The following is a 16,592-nucleotide window of genomic DNA, read 5'->3' on the forward strand; positions in this document are numbered from 1 at the left end:
TGTAATAATAATTCTGCTCCCTAGACCAAACCAATCAGGTTTTTTTTTCTGCAAATTTTGAGAGTTGATCCATTTCATCTATGTCATCGAGAACAATGAGGACTTTTTTGTGGCAAAATCTCATGTTAATTTGGTAAATCCCTGCATCAGAATCATAAATCTCTAGTGGATTGGAGTTGAGAATTTCTGAAAATAATTGTTTTTGCAATTGAATGACTTTGCTGCCCTTTGAAGCTTGTCGAACATTCGAAATAAAGCTGCACCCATGAAACCGACTATGAATTTGGTTAAAGACAATCTTGGCAAGAGTAGTCTTACCGATGCCCCCCATTCCGTGGATTACTAGATAACGTACATAGGGAGAACCTTCATCTATTAGGAGCAAGACATCTTCAACACGATCCTCAAATCCGACTAAATGATCGGGCAGCTTTTTGTCTCTTTTATTCAGCTTGGTCGAAACTTCAGCAACGATTAATTTAATGAGTTCACCGTGACTGTCATATTTGATAAAGAGGTCTAGTAAGAAACATCCAAATAATAAACTATCGAGCTCAGGAATACTATTAATTAAACATAGACCAACCGTACAGGAGGAAGCAGTGGCGACCACCCCACTCCTAAAATGTTATGTATGTATACTTTGTGGATATATAGGAAAAAAAACCAACCATAATTGAATGCCTCCTCCTCCTCGAAAAGAACATTCATTTATATTGTATACACAGTAATCTCACATATACTTTCAATTCTCCTTTTACAGAAAATGAACCTAAATCCAGTCAATTTGCTTAAAACGAATTGCAATTGTGCATTTTGTACTATGGTCAAAGATGTAAAGTTTCAAGATAAGAATGAAATCTTAAACTTTGTAAAGATGCTTCCTCACCCATAAATTGTAAAATTGAAACCTTTGGGTTTTCTTCCTTTAGATATATAAAAAGGATTTGTTTATTCAATTTTTATGGCAAAAGTATACCCCAAGTGCCAAAACTTGGCACGATATGACATTTAAGTACCAAAAGTCAGGAAAATGGCACTTAAGTACAACTTTGTTTGAAAAATGGGACACTTGAGTGCCACGTCTAGCGAATTTCACCAGAATTCTTATGTGGTAATTTTTTTTATTAATTTTGCTTGCCTACATGGCTTGCTGGAGAGTTGACTCATCAAAGAACTGCAAAACGCGTCGTTTTTAGCACGGATTTAAATTTTACTATAAAAAATTAATTAAATTAAATTATTAAAATTTAAAAAAATAGGGGAAGAGAGTTGTAGATGGCTCGGGGCTGTGCCCTCATCGCCTCCTTGCCTTCACCAGCCCTCCCCCTTGTCGCCGGCCCTTCCGATGACGGCAGGGGATGTGGCAACGAGGGCTATAAGGCCTCGCCACCTGCCATCTCCAACCCTTTATTTTTAAATAAATTTAATTTAATTAATTTTTATATAAATTATTTACATACGTCAGCAGCAAAATGACGTCATTTTGCATTTATCTCGCCGGAAAATCACCACACAAGCATTTCGGCCGGATTTTCTCGTCATTGGCACTTAAGGGTGCGAATGGTAACCCTTCTTGACTGGGAAGAGTTTTTTTTCAGAAATGCTTTTTTTCTATTTCTATTATGGGGAACAATTTCTAAGTAAAAGAAGGCGTTTGGTAACTACGCAAAAATTTTACTCCAGAAATAGAAAAAGAATAGAAATGTGTTTGGTAAAAACAGTTTCTTTTTTGTATTTATTTGTTTTTTATTCTTGCACACGGATCGCCGGTGGCAGTCGGCGACGGTAGGCGACGATCGGCGGCGGTCGGTGGTAGCCACGGCAAGAGAGAAAAATAAAAGAAAAATAAAAAAGAAATTTCACTTATTTCTAGAAATTGTTCCTGGGAATAAGAAGCAACTTTTTTTTGCTTCTCATTTCTATTCCAAAACCAATCCCGTGCTAACTTTTTATTCGGGAACAAAAAAACAATTTGGCGTTACCAAATGGATTTCTGTTCTTTTTTTGTTCCGGGAAATAAAAAAACAGAAATTTTGGGGAAGAGAAACGTTCTCATGCACCCCCTAAGTGTCCCTCCATACTATGTTTTGGCACTCTAGGTGTCCGGCACTCATTTTTTATTGCTCATATATAGTGTATGTTGGGATTGCTAGTTTTGCATGGAGTAAAATAGTAATAGCTAGAACAATTGCTTTATAAAATCAAACCTACATAACATTGATTTAGAAGTTAAGAAAAGGTGTTTTTATTCAATCTAAACGATGCAAATTGAATAATGAATTCAGATTGGATTTGTCATGTCGTAATGGAGGATTCATCTAGTTTTGAAAGGGATTGATTTAATTGGGTGGAAAATTCATCTACTTTTGAAAGGAATCGATTTAATTGAGTGGATGTGTGTTGAATAGTTAAAAAAAAATGTGGGAATTGAGCGACAATTTGGTGAAAAAGAGAACAATGGGTAGTGGTAACTGTTAATGCAAGAATGATAATATTTCGTATTATTTATAGTTATATCAACTAAATATCTAATGGAAGTACAGTCCGACTGCAAAACCGTGATGGACAGCTTGATGGACTTTGCACCGAGCCCATGGACAGTGGAACCAATTTTAGAGGATTGCAAAGTGCTGTTAGCCCAACTTAAAGGTGTTTCCGTTTCTTACGCGCATAGAGAAGCAAACAAGCCCACCGATTGGATAGCAAGAGTCCACCGGGACAACCTTCTTCCTCGCAATTGGATTTTATATCCCCCTCATCCACTTTGGGTTTTATTATGTAATGATTCCGAACCTAGTTGTGGTTCCGCAACTTATTAGTAATAATCACTATCTTTCGACAAAAAAAAAAAACTAAATATCTAATCAAAGAAAAAGAAAAAAGAAAAGCTCAAACCTTACCCGGTATCTTTGAGATCCATCCTTTCATATGAGCGACTTGCTTGAGTATCCTTCCATCGCTGCACCACCTCACAACCCAATTTCTCTTCATGCTTTTGTAGAGTGTCCAGTACGGCTCGGATTTAAGCTTGACATCTCTCGGTTCCACGTCGAAGAAAATTGGCAGAATCATCGCTTTGCAATCCATCATGTATGCAAGCTCACGAAGACACCACACACTAGACGCATAATTTTTAGAGAAGATGGAAATACAGATTGTGGAGATCTTGATCGCACGCTCCAATTTGCCTTCGATCGCTTCACCTTTTCTAATCTCTTCATCGTCTCTAAAAACACGAATACCAGCTTCGTCCATGGCGTGATAGAGACAGTCTATAAAGTTCAAGCAAGTATCGAGCCCTTTGAAATTCAAGAACACCTCATATTCAGCCCTTGGTGATGACTCGGCATCACCTCTATTGATCAACAACACCTTGAATTCAGGCTCCAATGACGACTCGACATCACTGTTATCGGTCGACATTGCTAGTCCATCTACATATTTTCTCTTTGCCATCTTTCGGAGCTAAATTATAGTGATCAAGTTGAATAATAGTTTTCTCTCTCTACGCTCTGTAGAGTGTTTCTACCGACATGGTAGTCCCTTCTACTTCACCATCTTCTACCTGTTTGCCCTCTCCTGAGTGTTTCGACTATGCCAATCTCAGCAGTAAATCTCAAATTTTCCATCTAACCTTCTCCATCTTCCCATTTCTCGATTCTATCAACACAAACCCTTACCCGTTTTCCTTTACATGTCATCATCGGCCCCTCAATTTTACTAAATTCACTTGACCTCCAATTGTGCTGCTTCTCTGGCTGTTTCCTCTATTCTTGTCTTCGCATGGCTGGTATTCGTTGTCCCTGAGTCTTCTGTTGAGCCGTTATATCACTGTTACCTTTCATCCTCTCCAATGGACCACCCAACTGCGCAGATGATGCTCGTCTGGCAGCTTTATGCAGTCGCATGGGACGCCTTTGGTCCGAACAGTCAATTGAGATATGTGATGAGGAAGTACCTCGTGAAAAAATTGAGGAATGTCAGCTCACTCTGGTTGGTAAGCTTCTCAACAATCCATCAATAAACTTTCCGGCTTTTCAGACAACTATGAAAAAGGCTTGGTGCACTGAACTAGTGGAATTCTCACAAAGTGAGTCTGGACTGTTTATTATCAAATTTAAATCATATGATGTCAAGCAGCGAGTTATAGATAACGGACCTTGGTTGTTTGGTAATCATCTACTTATCTTGAAACCTTGGATAGCCAACACGCCACTATCTTGTTATGATTTTAGTACCCTGTGCGTTCTGGGTCCAAATAGTTGGTTTGCCTTTGGAGCGCTGCACAGAAAATATTATTCGTCGGGCAGCTGGTCATATAGGACAGGTTACTGAAGTTAGCATTAAAAATAAAGATGGACTACCGCTTAAAGCAATGCGGGCAAGGGTAGAATTGGACCTCCAAAGACCGCTAAAAACAGGGATTCTCCTTAAGGTTGAAGGGAAAAATTTCTGGTTGGATTTTCGATATGAACGCTTATCATATTACTGTTATTCCTGTGGTATACTTGGACACTATGCTACGGCCTGCAAAACCTTTCCTTGTGATGAAACTAAATTAGATGAAATCAGTTTTTTATATGGATCTTGGTTGAAAGCTGAGGCACGGGAATATAGCCCTTTTTGGCGTACCTTTTATGATAAAGAGATTGTCCCTGAGACCCCTCAAAGCTCTTCTGCAATTATCCCTGTGCTAGACTCGGTTCATGCCGTACCTGCTACTTCAGTGGAACCATCTGTTCATGTTGTACCTGATATTTCAGAACACAAGAATAAGGGTAAACATACTATGGACACATCAGTCAGCGATCCTATTGTCCGAGAAACAATTCAAGCTACTTAGGAAGGTAATACCCTGGAGCAGCAACAACTTTTGGCACACCTACCTGTTGCTTCCTCTACTCAGGTGAAAAAGAAGCTTAAACACTCACATCTTAATGCACGATCAGGACCTCTCAAGAAAGTCAAGCACTCCCTATATCAAGAGGTTCGACATCAATTACAGGAACAGTTTGATGAATCCGCTTTACAGGATACTCCTATCTCTGAGGCAGACACATCTTCATGTTGGGCCTTGGTGGCTGGCCCTAAAAAGCCACCAGGTGCAAAATGAGGCTTATAAGTTGGAACTGTCAGGGGTTGGGCAATCCCCTGACAGTTCAAGCACTCAAGGTCTTAGTGACCCAGGAGAAGCCCGATATTGTTTTTTTGATGGAAACAAAAAACCAAACTAAGCAGATTTTATCTATTCAACGTAAACTTAATTTCTCAGCAGGTTTTTTTCAAGAGCCAGCAGGTTTGGCAGGAGGCTTAGCTCTTTTTTGGACTAACAAGGTCTCCTTGAATATTACCGGTCTTTTGACATGCTAGACTCCATCTGTACTGATCTTGATTCTGGCATTACTATGCGTTTGACTTGCTTACATGCTCCTGCTCGATATCCTCTTCGTCAACACCTGTGGACAATTTTGAGACGCATCAGTAACTTCAACTCGCTTCCTTAGTTATGTACAAGAGACTATAATGAAGTTTTATATCCTTGGGAGAAAGTCGGCAAATGTCCTGCCGAGTCTTATAGAATGGTTTCTTTTCGTGATGTTATTAATGATTGTTATCTTATGGACCTTGGCAGCAGAGGATGTGCCTTTACATGGTCTAACAACAGACAGGGAGATGCTATGGTAAAAGCAAGATTAGACATAATGCTTTGCACAAAAAACTGGAGATTGGCTTACCCTCTTTGTGAAGTAATTGCCCTTCCCGCTCTCGGTTCTGATCATAGCCCTCTTCTCTTGTCCACTGAAGTACTTCCTAGCTGCAAACGGCGAAAATCCTTCTATTTTGAAGCTTTTTGGCTCCAGGATGCCGAATGCCGTTCCATAATTGCTGAATCTTGGAATTCTTCTCAGATTGGAAAGGTAACACTTCCTCACAAGCTACTCTCTCGTTTACATTTGCCTTATCTAAATGGAGTCGCTCTAAATTTAGGAATGCTCAAACTCGGCTTTCTCACCTTAAGAACCAGCAGCCCGGTCTCTCACCAACCGGCCTCATTTTCATTCAAATACTGATGAGATCTCAGACCTGAAAGTTAAAATACATGAGTTATGGCAACAGGAGGAAAAATTTTGGGCAATGCGATCTCGGGTTAATCGCTTAAATGGGGAGACGAAAACACCAAATTTTTCACGCCACTACGGTCAATAGACGTCAACAAAACAAGATCGGGATGCTTCGGGATGACCAGAAAACGGATTCGTGACCCTATTGCTCTTAAAGATATGACTCTTAATTATTTTCAACAGTTATATGCATCTTCAGGACATAGAGACTATGGCCCAACTCTACATCTTTGTAATCAGATTGTGACAGAGGAGATGAATGAATATTTAACGGCTACAATTACCTGCGAGGAGGTCCATACTGCAGTATTCCAATTAGGCGAAACAAAAGCTCCCGGTCCCGATGGCTTGAATGGTCAGTTTTATCGTGCCCATTGGGATATCCTGCAAGAAGATATAACATTAGCTGTGAAACAATTCTTTCATACAGGGATTTTATTACCGGAATATAATCGCACTGCTATTTCCCTTATTCCCAAGACCCCTCACCCAGAACGTTTAGATCAGTTTCGCCCTATTAGCCTCTGCAACTTTATTTATAAGATTATCTCCAAGATTCTAGCCAACCGACTCAAACCCTGGCTACCACAATTGATAGCACCAGAACAAACCGCTTTTGTTGGCGGTCGCCAAATACAAGATAATATCATTGTGGTTCATGAAGTCTTACATCGGCTTAGAATCGAAAACGTATAAAGAAATTTCATGCAAGTGCTGAAACTAGACATGCGAAGGCTTATGACCGGGTGGAATGGGATTTTCTCCGTGATTATCTCCTAAAACTTGGTTTTCATGCTAAATGGGTTTGCTGGATATTCCAATGCATCTCTACGGTGTCTTACAACGTCAAATTAAATGGAGAATTTCTACCGTTCTTCCATCCTACCAGAGGCCTTAGACAGGGCGATCCGTTATCACCGTACCTATTCATCCTGATGACTAATGCTTTATCATCTCTTATCAAGAATGCCATGGATAATGGTAATCTTAAAGGTATAACATTTAATAGATGGTGTCCCACTCTCTCCCACTTATTTTTCGCTGATGATGCCATTTTTTTCCTTGATGCCAAACTTATGGAATGTCAGAATTTAGCTGCTGTTCTAAACGAATACTGTCTAGCTACAGGACAGACTATAAATCGGAATAAATCAGGGTTGTTTTGTAGCCCAGACTGTCCAATTGCTTTGAAAGAAAGCCTAGCTGCAGCCCTTAGAGTTCCTATACTTCATCAAACATGCATATATCTAGGAATTCCTTTAGATTGGGGCAAATCTAAAAGGGAACTATTTTCTTGGCTAATGGGTAGAGTGCATTCAAAACTTGAAGGCTGGAAGGAAAAGCTTATTTCAAAAGGGGGGTAAAGAGATCCTTATAAAATCTGTTGTGCAAGCTATACCCCATTACACCATGTCAATTTTCAAAATCCCTGCAGCTATTTGTAAAGCAATAGATCAAAAAGTAGCTAAATTCTGGTGGCAATCTAATTATAGTAAGAAAGGCATACATTAGAAGAGCTGGGAGTGCATTAAGAGGAGAAAAGATGAAGGGGGATTAGGATTTCGTGACCTTATGATTTTTAATAGAGCTCTCCTGGGTAAACAAGCTTGGCGTCTAGTCCAAAATTCTAATTCATTGTATAGCAGGCTTCTCAAAGGTTTATATTTTCAAGACAAGGATTTCTGGCATGCTACTAAAGGTTCTAGACCCTCTTGGGGTTGGCAGAGCATCTTATTAGGTCGGGAATCTATTGCTGATAAAGTTTTATGGTCTGTTGGTGATGGTACTCAGATTAAAGTTCGTGAGGATCCCTGGTTACCTAGTGGTGTTATTGGAGGTCCTGCTCCTAGGGATGAACCTGTCTGGGTTGCTGGTTTTATATTATTTGATTCAAACACATGGGATACTTCTCTTTTATCTCAGCATTTTGATAACCAAAAAGTGGAGGAGATATTATCCATTCCTATTCGACCTAATTGCACCCAGGATAAACTAATATGGAAAGGAAGGCAGGATGGTATTTTCACAGTTAAAAATTGCTACAATCAGCTCAGAGCACAGCAATATAATACTAATTCTAACCAGGCCTCATCCTCTTTTCAGCCACCCCGCAGACTATGGAATGCAATCTGGAGAATCCGAACTATGCCTAAAATAAGGGCATTTCTTTGGTCTATTTGTAGTAATGCATTAGCGACTAGAGAAAACCTATATAAGCGTCATATTTTGACAGCGCCAACTTGTCATCTATGTGATCATCATGTACCTGAAACCCCAGAACACCTTTTCTTATCTTATCCTTGGACCTATGATGTGTGGAGGCATCCCGCTCTAGATATCAAATTTTCTACAACAGCGGTACATCGCATTGAGGGCTGGCTACTTCAGTTTGTTGACAGTAAGAATGGCTTACCGGACTTGGGTACAATTGCGTTCATCCTCTGGCACATCTGGAAAGCCCGCAATGATTTCCTATTCCGCCATAAACAGCCGGATGCTGATCGAGTTGTGCTGCTGGCGATCGTGGAGACCCGTTCCAGATGTATTTTCACTTCCTCGAAGCCGTGCCCTTCTTCGCAGCCATGCCCTGTTTCAAATCAACATCTGTTCAACCATTGATGGCACCCACTAGATCCTGGAGTCATAAAAATCAACATTGATGCATCTTACCTTTCACCCTCTGACAAAGCTTCGGTAGCTGGGGTGTGTCGGGACTCAACGGGCCATTTAATTGATGGATTCGCCTCCTCTATTCGTGCTTCCTCTGCCCTGCAAGCCGAGGCGATCGCCCTTAACTGTGCGCTGAAATTTCTTCTCCAGCGAGGTCTTGAGACGGATCGGATCATCCTGGAATCGGACAGCTTGGTCTGCATGGAAGCGATTCGTGATTCTGGAAAACGCCCGTGGGAGCTTCGCCCTATCCTCGCCGAAACCCTACGATTGAAGCTTCGGTGCCCTAACCTTCAGCTCATTCACTGTCATAGAGAGGCCAATGTTTTAGTAGACTGTGTTGCAAAGGCCCATCGGGCCTCTTTACTTCCGCCGAATTGGGTCTTTTGAATACCCCCTTTCCTGCAAGATCTTGTATTATCTGAACTTCATGTAAACCCTTTGATGCATGCTTAACTATGGTAGTTTTCGACCAAAAAAAAAAAGTTGAATAATGAGGAGAGAGATGTAAAAGGGCAGTGTCTAATCGATACAATTTGGGAGTACTTACGGACGAGCCAAAGAATCATGGGAAGTCTCCGTCGCTGCGTTGGGCATTTTCTTGGAAGGATTGAGAAAATCTCCTATGATAAAAAAATTATATTTTATGCTATTCTAGTTGATAATATGAGTTTGATTACCCTTCAAAATAGATAATGCAAAATCCAATCGATTTGACGTTCTAATTTATCAAACTAAAAATTTTCCCTCAGGTCACAATAGGATGGAGGCTACTTAATTCAGACGGCCAACAATGCACCACGCTCATGAACTTTCACAGGTCCCTATCGTCAGACGTTCCTTCCTTTTTCCCATCTATGATTTGTTCCATTAGTTCAATTTTGAATCTGATTTAGCAAACTCGTCTCATTTATTCGCACCGTGAAACTAGAAGAATTATTTGAGGTTGTAAGTTTGTGATTTGGCTCTAAATAGGATTGAACTGTTGTTTTAAAGGTAATTTGTAATAGATTCTCCAATCAATTTCGTTTTTCGTTAAACACCAGAATTTCTTTCAAGTGATTTTCCGCAAAATCAACCATAAGAAAACAACTCATTTTTCCAGATAATAATTTTCTTGAAAATATTTTCCATTGATTAGAAAGTATATCAATTGATTTCACTTCACGTTTTAATTGTAAATATGAGTTTGATTACCCTTCAAAATAGAAAATACCTAAATTCAATTAGTTCCACTCCATGTGTTATTTTATTAATCTAAAAACGTTTGCCCGCACTAGATAAATCCAATCCGAGACAATAGGTCGGGTGTAGAAAGACGCGCATTTGAGTGGGTTAATATATATATCAGCTATGTGTCCCCATTTCATAAAACGATAGTTTCATAAAAATTTCAGAAGCTTTTGCAATTCTGCCGCCGTCTCGCGTTATCTTCACCCATGTCACAACAGGCCAAAGGTTATCTGATTCAGACAGCTGACAATGCACTAGATGCATGAATCCCTTCCCTAATTTCAAACTGAGAAAACAAACGGAAGAAGTACTCTAAAATAATACATACTTGCGGTAGGAAGGCACGGCCCACACGACCCAGTCAATTGACAAAAACAAGAGATATAGTAACAAAACTTGTTCACGTTGACACCTAAATTTTGAATTCTTTTAATCATTTATTGCATGAAAATTTAGGAATTGAATTCAAACCCTAAACAAAAATATCACTTGCATTATTCACATTTGCATGGATCATCGCACATGCATGCACATGACCTAGTTGCATGACTTCTCTATGACGCGCCACGGATGATGAACATAAGATCACTCTTTATCACACAATGCCTCCACAAACAAGCGTGCATAGGATCATCTCCTATAGATCTCGATCAATAATTTAGAAAGAAAGAAAGGCAATCACGATTGACAAATCGAGAATATCCATAGTAACATCATCTCAAGCGAGAGAGGACTGGAGATCATCGGAGACCTATAGTAACATCATCTCAAGCATAATCAGGCATCACTTCTTTTTAGGAACGTGATAGACTTGGAATCCTCATGCGTGACTTGGTCAAATGCAACATAGTTTTGCTCTTTGTCGTATATGAGGCACATCCTTCGACCATCTTCATGAGTCGCCAATTCCATGGGCTTCATTTAAGTATTGTTGATGACATGTAAATTAACACAAGGAAAATAGGAAATAGGTATTTTTCGGCATCGGCAACAGCGAGATGACTGGTCCCATTCAAATATGCAATAGTGAAATCACTTTTGAATTAATGACTTTTTGTTTCATGGCTTCATTATATAAGCCCTTTTTTTGAAGATGCAAAATTACAAAGTCAACTTCCTCTTCAAATTTAATACTCAGCACGCGTGTATATAACAAGTAGAGTAAACTGCTTCATCTAAGGTTTAATGCAAACCTTGGCATCTCCCATAGGGAAGATAAAGATATAAGGGGATATTGAGGGGCTAGGGTGTGCAGGCACTAACCTGTCAGCCCGCCAATAAAATATCCATTGGACAGGTGGGGCGGCTTCCAAGTTCATGCCTTCATTATGTAAGCCCTTTGTCTAGAAGATGCAACAATCAAAAGTTAACTTTCTCTCCAAATTTAAAACTTAGCATGCGTACATGTAACAAGTAGAGTAATATACTTTAGTTGATTAGGTGATTGACGATTTTTCTGGAATTGGGAGTGATTAGTTTCTGTTAATTTCTGTTCTTAGGATTTGAAATGTGAAATACATTAGTGAAAGCAAGCAACCATTACGTGCTAAATCAAGTCACATAGAGAGTTAATGCAAATACTAGCCCTAGTCAAAAAAGAAGGAAAAGCAAAAATTTATCCTAAAAACATTGTTTGGGTAGAGCAATGGGGTGGTATGTAATGGATGCCGAACTAACTAGTAACAGAGCTAAGTCGAGTTAAATCTAATTTACTACCCAGCTATTACTCATTAAGAGCAAGGAAAAAAAAATTGCGAGTAGTACAAACGATAGGTATGTGCGAAATGATTCTGCACTTAGAAATTTTTTATGCTATTTTCCAAACTTGAGCTTGGCCTCTTTATTAGAATACGTACATTATTATAAAGCAAAAGGCATGCAATACGCTAGTAATTCTGCACCAGTTTTGTCGTTATTGAAATATATCCATCGCTTGACAATAGAATTTATATACTCTTTATATATGTGCAGTCTCCCTTTACCCATTAGCTTAAGCTATTGGGTTTGACTTTTTAACTTGATATTAGAGTTAATGGAATAATTAAATATTAAAGTGTTTCTTCATTTAATAGTTTACACCTTTAGAGCAATTGGTTCAAGAGGTGTCTATTTGCCTCCTAGTTATATATTTCCACGGTTAGTACTAGATAAAAAGACCACACAGAGCATGAGATGAAGTAATGGATATCAAGAAAAAAAGGTTCTTGTTTGTCTTCCCTACGGAAAAATATTAAGTTGTGTAGAAGATCTTATAAAATATCAATCATATTTGTTTATTTACGTGAGCAACGGAAGGAAAGAAGGTGTCCTAAAAAACGAAATTTGACGAGAGACGATCAAATTGACTGAGTTATAACTTTGAACAAGTCAGGGAATCTAGAAGCCACCACTCATGGAATATAGCCCCTGTAGTCAGAAAGAACACTCGAGACGTGCGACACTCAAGGCTACTACTCTGGAATTTTAGATGGCTATGTTGGCCAAAATGGTGCCCCCGGCACCGTGACTGAACTTAAGCTGAGACGGTACCGTGAAGGGGACCACACACTAAGAATGTAGCTCTGACAGTTCGCACAATTTCGATGGCCGCATTCATGGAGAAATTCAACTTCTGCATAGTACACCTTGAATAATATGGTATGTTAACCACGAAATTTAATCAAAGAACTTGTATGGAGAAAATAAACGTTTGCTCCTTATTCTATCTACTAGTCCAACATACGATTCTATAGCTTATAAATACCTATAAATACTGTTTCGACACTCAAAGAGTCTCTACTGTCTAGTATTCTTTGTCTATATTTGTTCAGTCACCTGGAGGGTAATGAAAAAGAAATGACTCTTGAGATTTCAGCAATCCCATCTTCGTCTCCTGCTCAAGAAACAAGCCGCATCACTGAACGCCAATCAGCAAATTTTTATCCAGGCATATTGGGGGATTATCTTCTCAAATATGCTTCTGACTCCACTATCTGTAACTCTTACTTTGCTAATGAATCTCTACATTGACACGAACACGTCCTTTGGGTCTCGGACGATTCTCACGATCCGGCACCCTGCGGTCGCAACCGATCTTGGCAGTGAGGCATAAGGGATCTGAGTGGAGCGAAGCCTGGGCGAGGGAAGAGCGTTGAGGGCTGAGATGGGGTCCTTCTCATAGGCGTAGAATTCAATGTAGGGAACACATTCATGAGGGTTCTTGATGAGTAAAGTGTGCCTGGGTAGGTTTTGGTTGTGCCTATTGGCAATAGCAAATGACAGAGCCTTGATCCATGAAGCCGGTCTTACGGAAGGTGGCCAAGAGGGTGTCAGTGGGCCGGGCCTCAAAATGTTGCTGGGCCCAGATGACTCCTCCAAGGAAGTGATCGTCATACCAGAAGGCTTCTTGATAGTTGTACAAATGGTGAGTCAACCACCCTTTTTCTCTGGGTAAAGATGATGAGATGGCTACCTCTCCTTTTTCTGCTTCTTGAAATTCCAGGGCAATTTGTTCCTTAAGAAGCTCTTCTCGACTGGAGAGATCAGAAGCAACAGCGTTTGGCACCTGTCAATTTAGATGGATGGAAATGTTTGGAGCTTCTTCTTTTTCACTGATTAATGACAGCGTCAAGGCTTGATTGCGATTCAAAGAGTAAAAGGGATAATAACAGAATACACATCACAGCTAAAAGGATAAAACATCTTTGATATCATGTAGATAACAAGGGCATTTTGTAAAAGAAGAGAGAGAGAGAGAGATAGAGAGATTTGCACTTATAAAACTACGGAAAGCCTTGTTTAATGACTAGCCTAGCTGCACTCCTAGTAGTCAAGGCAAATCATCTTAAATATATTAACTTTGGAGGCTTATCATAATCCAATAAAATGTTTCTTCTAACGCAATCATTAGAAAATAGTAGTAAATAGTTGTGGTAGGGATAAAATGTACTTAGCGCAAGATTAATTAAATTAGGTACCGAACCTAATTCTTTATAGTTCGTCACAATGTAATCATCCTAAACCCTAAAACCTCAATTAATTTAACCTAATCACAATCCCTAAATCCTAAACCCTAAAACCCTAAACTCTCATTGGCATTACTAATGATATTTATATATAATATAACAATATTTTCTTGTGGAGCCTTATACAAACGTTTGAAATTTGCTCACTCTTACAGGACATTGCCAACTCTTATTTGAGTCAATTTGTCAATATTAGTCCATTTATGTGGAAGGATAATTAGCCGTAAAACCTTTTTAACTTACTTAAAAATATAATTCTCAGCTTAATACCTGTCAAATTGTATATAAATCAAACCTCATCTATAAATTGGTTATTTAATAATTCTAAGATAAGCATGAAAGGAATAAGATAATAAAGTGAAAGATCAATGATTACATATTCTTTGAGAAGATTATAATTTTCAAAATTATTTTAGTCACAATAATGTCTAAACGAAAGAAATTAGGATGCAGGCCGGATTTTTGAATATACAAAATCTTAACTAAGTAGTAATAATTTACATTTAGCTCTAAACTTAACAGAACCAATATGAATTACTCAAGATTATAAAGAGGCGAGTAAGTAAAGCCATGCATTTGCATCTTTACTTGACCTCGTATTTTTTTTTTATTTTTTTATTTCAAATGATATGAGATAAGGATATTGGAAGTGCCAATGACGCATAATTTAGTATCAAATTTTACAAATGATCGCTCCAAAATATTTTAAGCTCGTTTGCTCATTCCAAGATCAACAACTTAGCTTGTTGATAGATCCTATCTCACGTTATGTTAAAATATAAATAAGATTAATGATTAATTATGATGTACACCATCAATGTAAAATAAATAATTACACAAGTGGCCTTATCCACTATTGATTTGAAAGAGTGGGTAGTCATGATCCTCAAAATCAATGATGGATTAGATTACTTATGTAAAATTTAGTTTAGTTTAGTTTTTTTTTTTTTTTTTGGTCAGTTCTACTCTACTCTTATTCTAACTCTCACTCTCAGACTTTTGCCTTGCCTCCTTACAAGACGTGGGAGTTGAAACCCACTCCTGAAACTAATTCGTCTCCACCCCAACTCCCCTGAGAAGATGGGGATTCAAACCCCCCACCTCCCCCTTCCATGTTGGAAGGGTGGCCACTTGGGTAAACCCCAATGGTTTTATGTAAAATTTAGTTTACATAGACAATGTATACTCTGTATTTCCTATAAATATATCATTAAATGGCTTTATAATTGATCCACGTAGCACATAATTCAAGAAATTGTTGGCAGGACAATACACTATTCTCTCTCTCTTAGACCTTTGGTCGTCGCTCTCTCCCATTCTTCCTTGTCCATCTTGCCTCTTTGCCACGCCTCTCCTCTTCCTCCTTTCAACATAGGCGCCCACAAATACTTCCTCATCAGCTATCTCCATCTCTTCTCCTCATCCTCTGTCGCTTGCCATCTTTCCAATTTGTGGCAAACTAATGCCTTCAGCAATGTTTTCCACATATTCTAAGGGCAATTTATCTGAAGGGCCACTAAGAACCATTTATTCTCAAATTAATGCTAAAAGGGATTCTCAAGCGAGCCAAGTGGACGACATCATTTAGATTTGAGTGGTTCTAACTGGCAGCGATCAAATGATCGTTCATGAAGTTTTATTACTAAATCATACACCTTCCAATATATCCAACAACTCTTGGGTCCCCGTCATCATATCGTATATTCCTTCTTGCGAAACCCTTTTTCCCGATGAAGTTTATTTCTTCAAATTATTTGTTGTTCGAGATGTGTCATGCCTATTGCTAAAACTTCTAGTAAATCATGCAACCGGACAGAGCTATGAACAAGCACAAGAGTGAGCGAACCGGAAATGAACTTGTCGGAGAATAAAAGGAGGATCATTGTGTACTAGTGAAGCGTTTCTGTGAATTGTCATTGTTGGCAATTGGTGGGATGGCCTTGACTCAAAATATTTTAGCGGTGTGTAATTTTAATATGGAATTCACTTATGTTTGGACTGGTTGGGAGGGCCAAGCCCATGATACTCATATTTTCTATGAAGCTTTAGGGAGACGTGATGTACAATTTTCTCATCCTCCTCCTCCTCCAAGTTTGTTAATTAATGGTTTTTGTACATTAATATGTATTAATGTGGTCTATGTTGATTAAATTTATATTATATTTGTGCAAGTAAATATTATTTAGTAGATACTGGATATCCAAATTCGACGAGTTATTTGGGACCGTACAAAGAAGTTAGATATCATTTGCCAGGATTTCAACAAGGTCCTACCCCTACAAGCTATCGAGAGGTATTAAATCGTGCTCATTCCTTGCTATGATCAGAAATTGAGCGAGCTTTTGGTGTCTTGAAGAAGAAGTGGAAGATTCTAAAGCATATGCCAAGTTTTCCATTTGAAAAGCAAGTAAAAATTGTTATAACAACAATGACTTTGTATAATTATATACGACGAAACGCCGCAAATGATAGACATTTTGTAAGCGCAGATTTGGATCCCAATTATGGATATTCAATTGACCTTGATAATACAAATGATGGGGCTGGTACTTCAAATGAC

At 38.8% G+C, this 16,592-nt stretch overlaps 1 protein-coding gene across 1 annotated transcript; it reads right to left on the reverse strand.

Moving 5' to 3' along the window:
* Positions 1–2,892: 2,892 nt before the first annotated feature.
* LOC120291872 (toll/interleukin-1 receptor-like protein) lies at positions 2,893–3,459 on the reverse strand. The gene has a single exon (XM_039309643.1). The coding sequence runs from the start codon at positions 3,457–3,459 to the stop codon at positions 2,893–2,895; it is 567 nt and encodes a 188-aa protein (XP_039165577.1).
* Between the last annotated feature and the right edge of the window lie 13,133 nt (positions 3,460–16,592).

The sequence above is a fragment of the Eucalyptus grandis genome, chromosome 3, assembly GCF_016545825.1.
Source record: "Eucalyptus grandis isolate ANBG69807.140 chromosome 3, ASM1654582v1, whole genome shotgun sequence".
Classification (NCBI taxonomy): domain Eukaryota; kingdom Viridiplantae; phylum Streptophyta; class Magnoliopsida; order Myrtales; family Myrtaceae; genus Eucalyptus; species Eucalyptus grandis.

Bases quoted from the DNA above. Each gene is read 5' to 3' on its own strand.
- LOC120291872 (XM_039309643.1), bottom strand. From the start codon at position 3,459: ATGGCAAAGAGAAAATATGTAGATGGACTAGCAATGTCGACCGATAAC.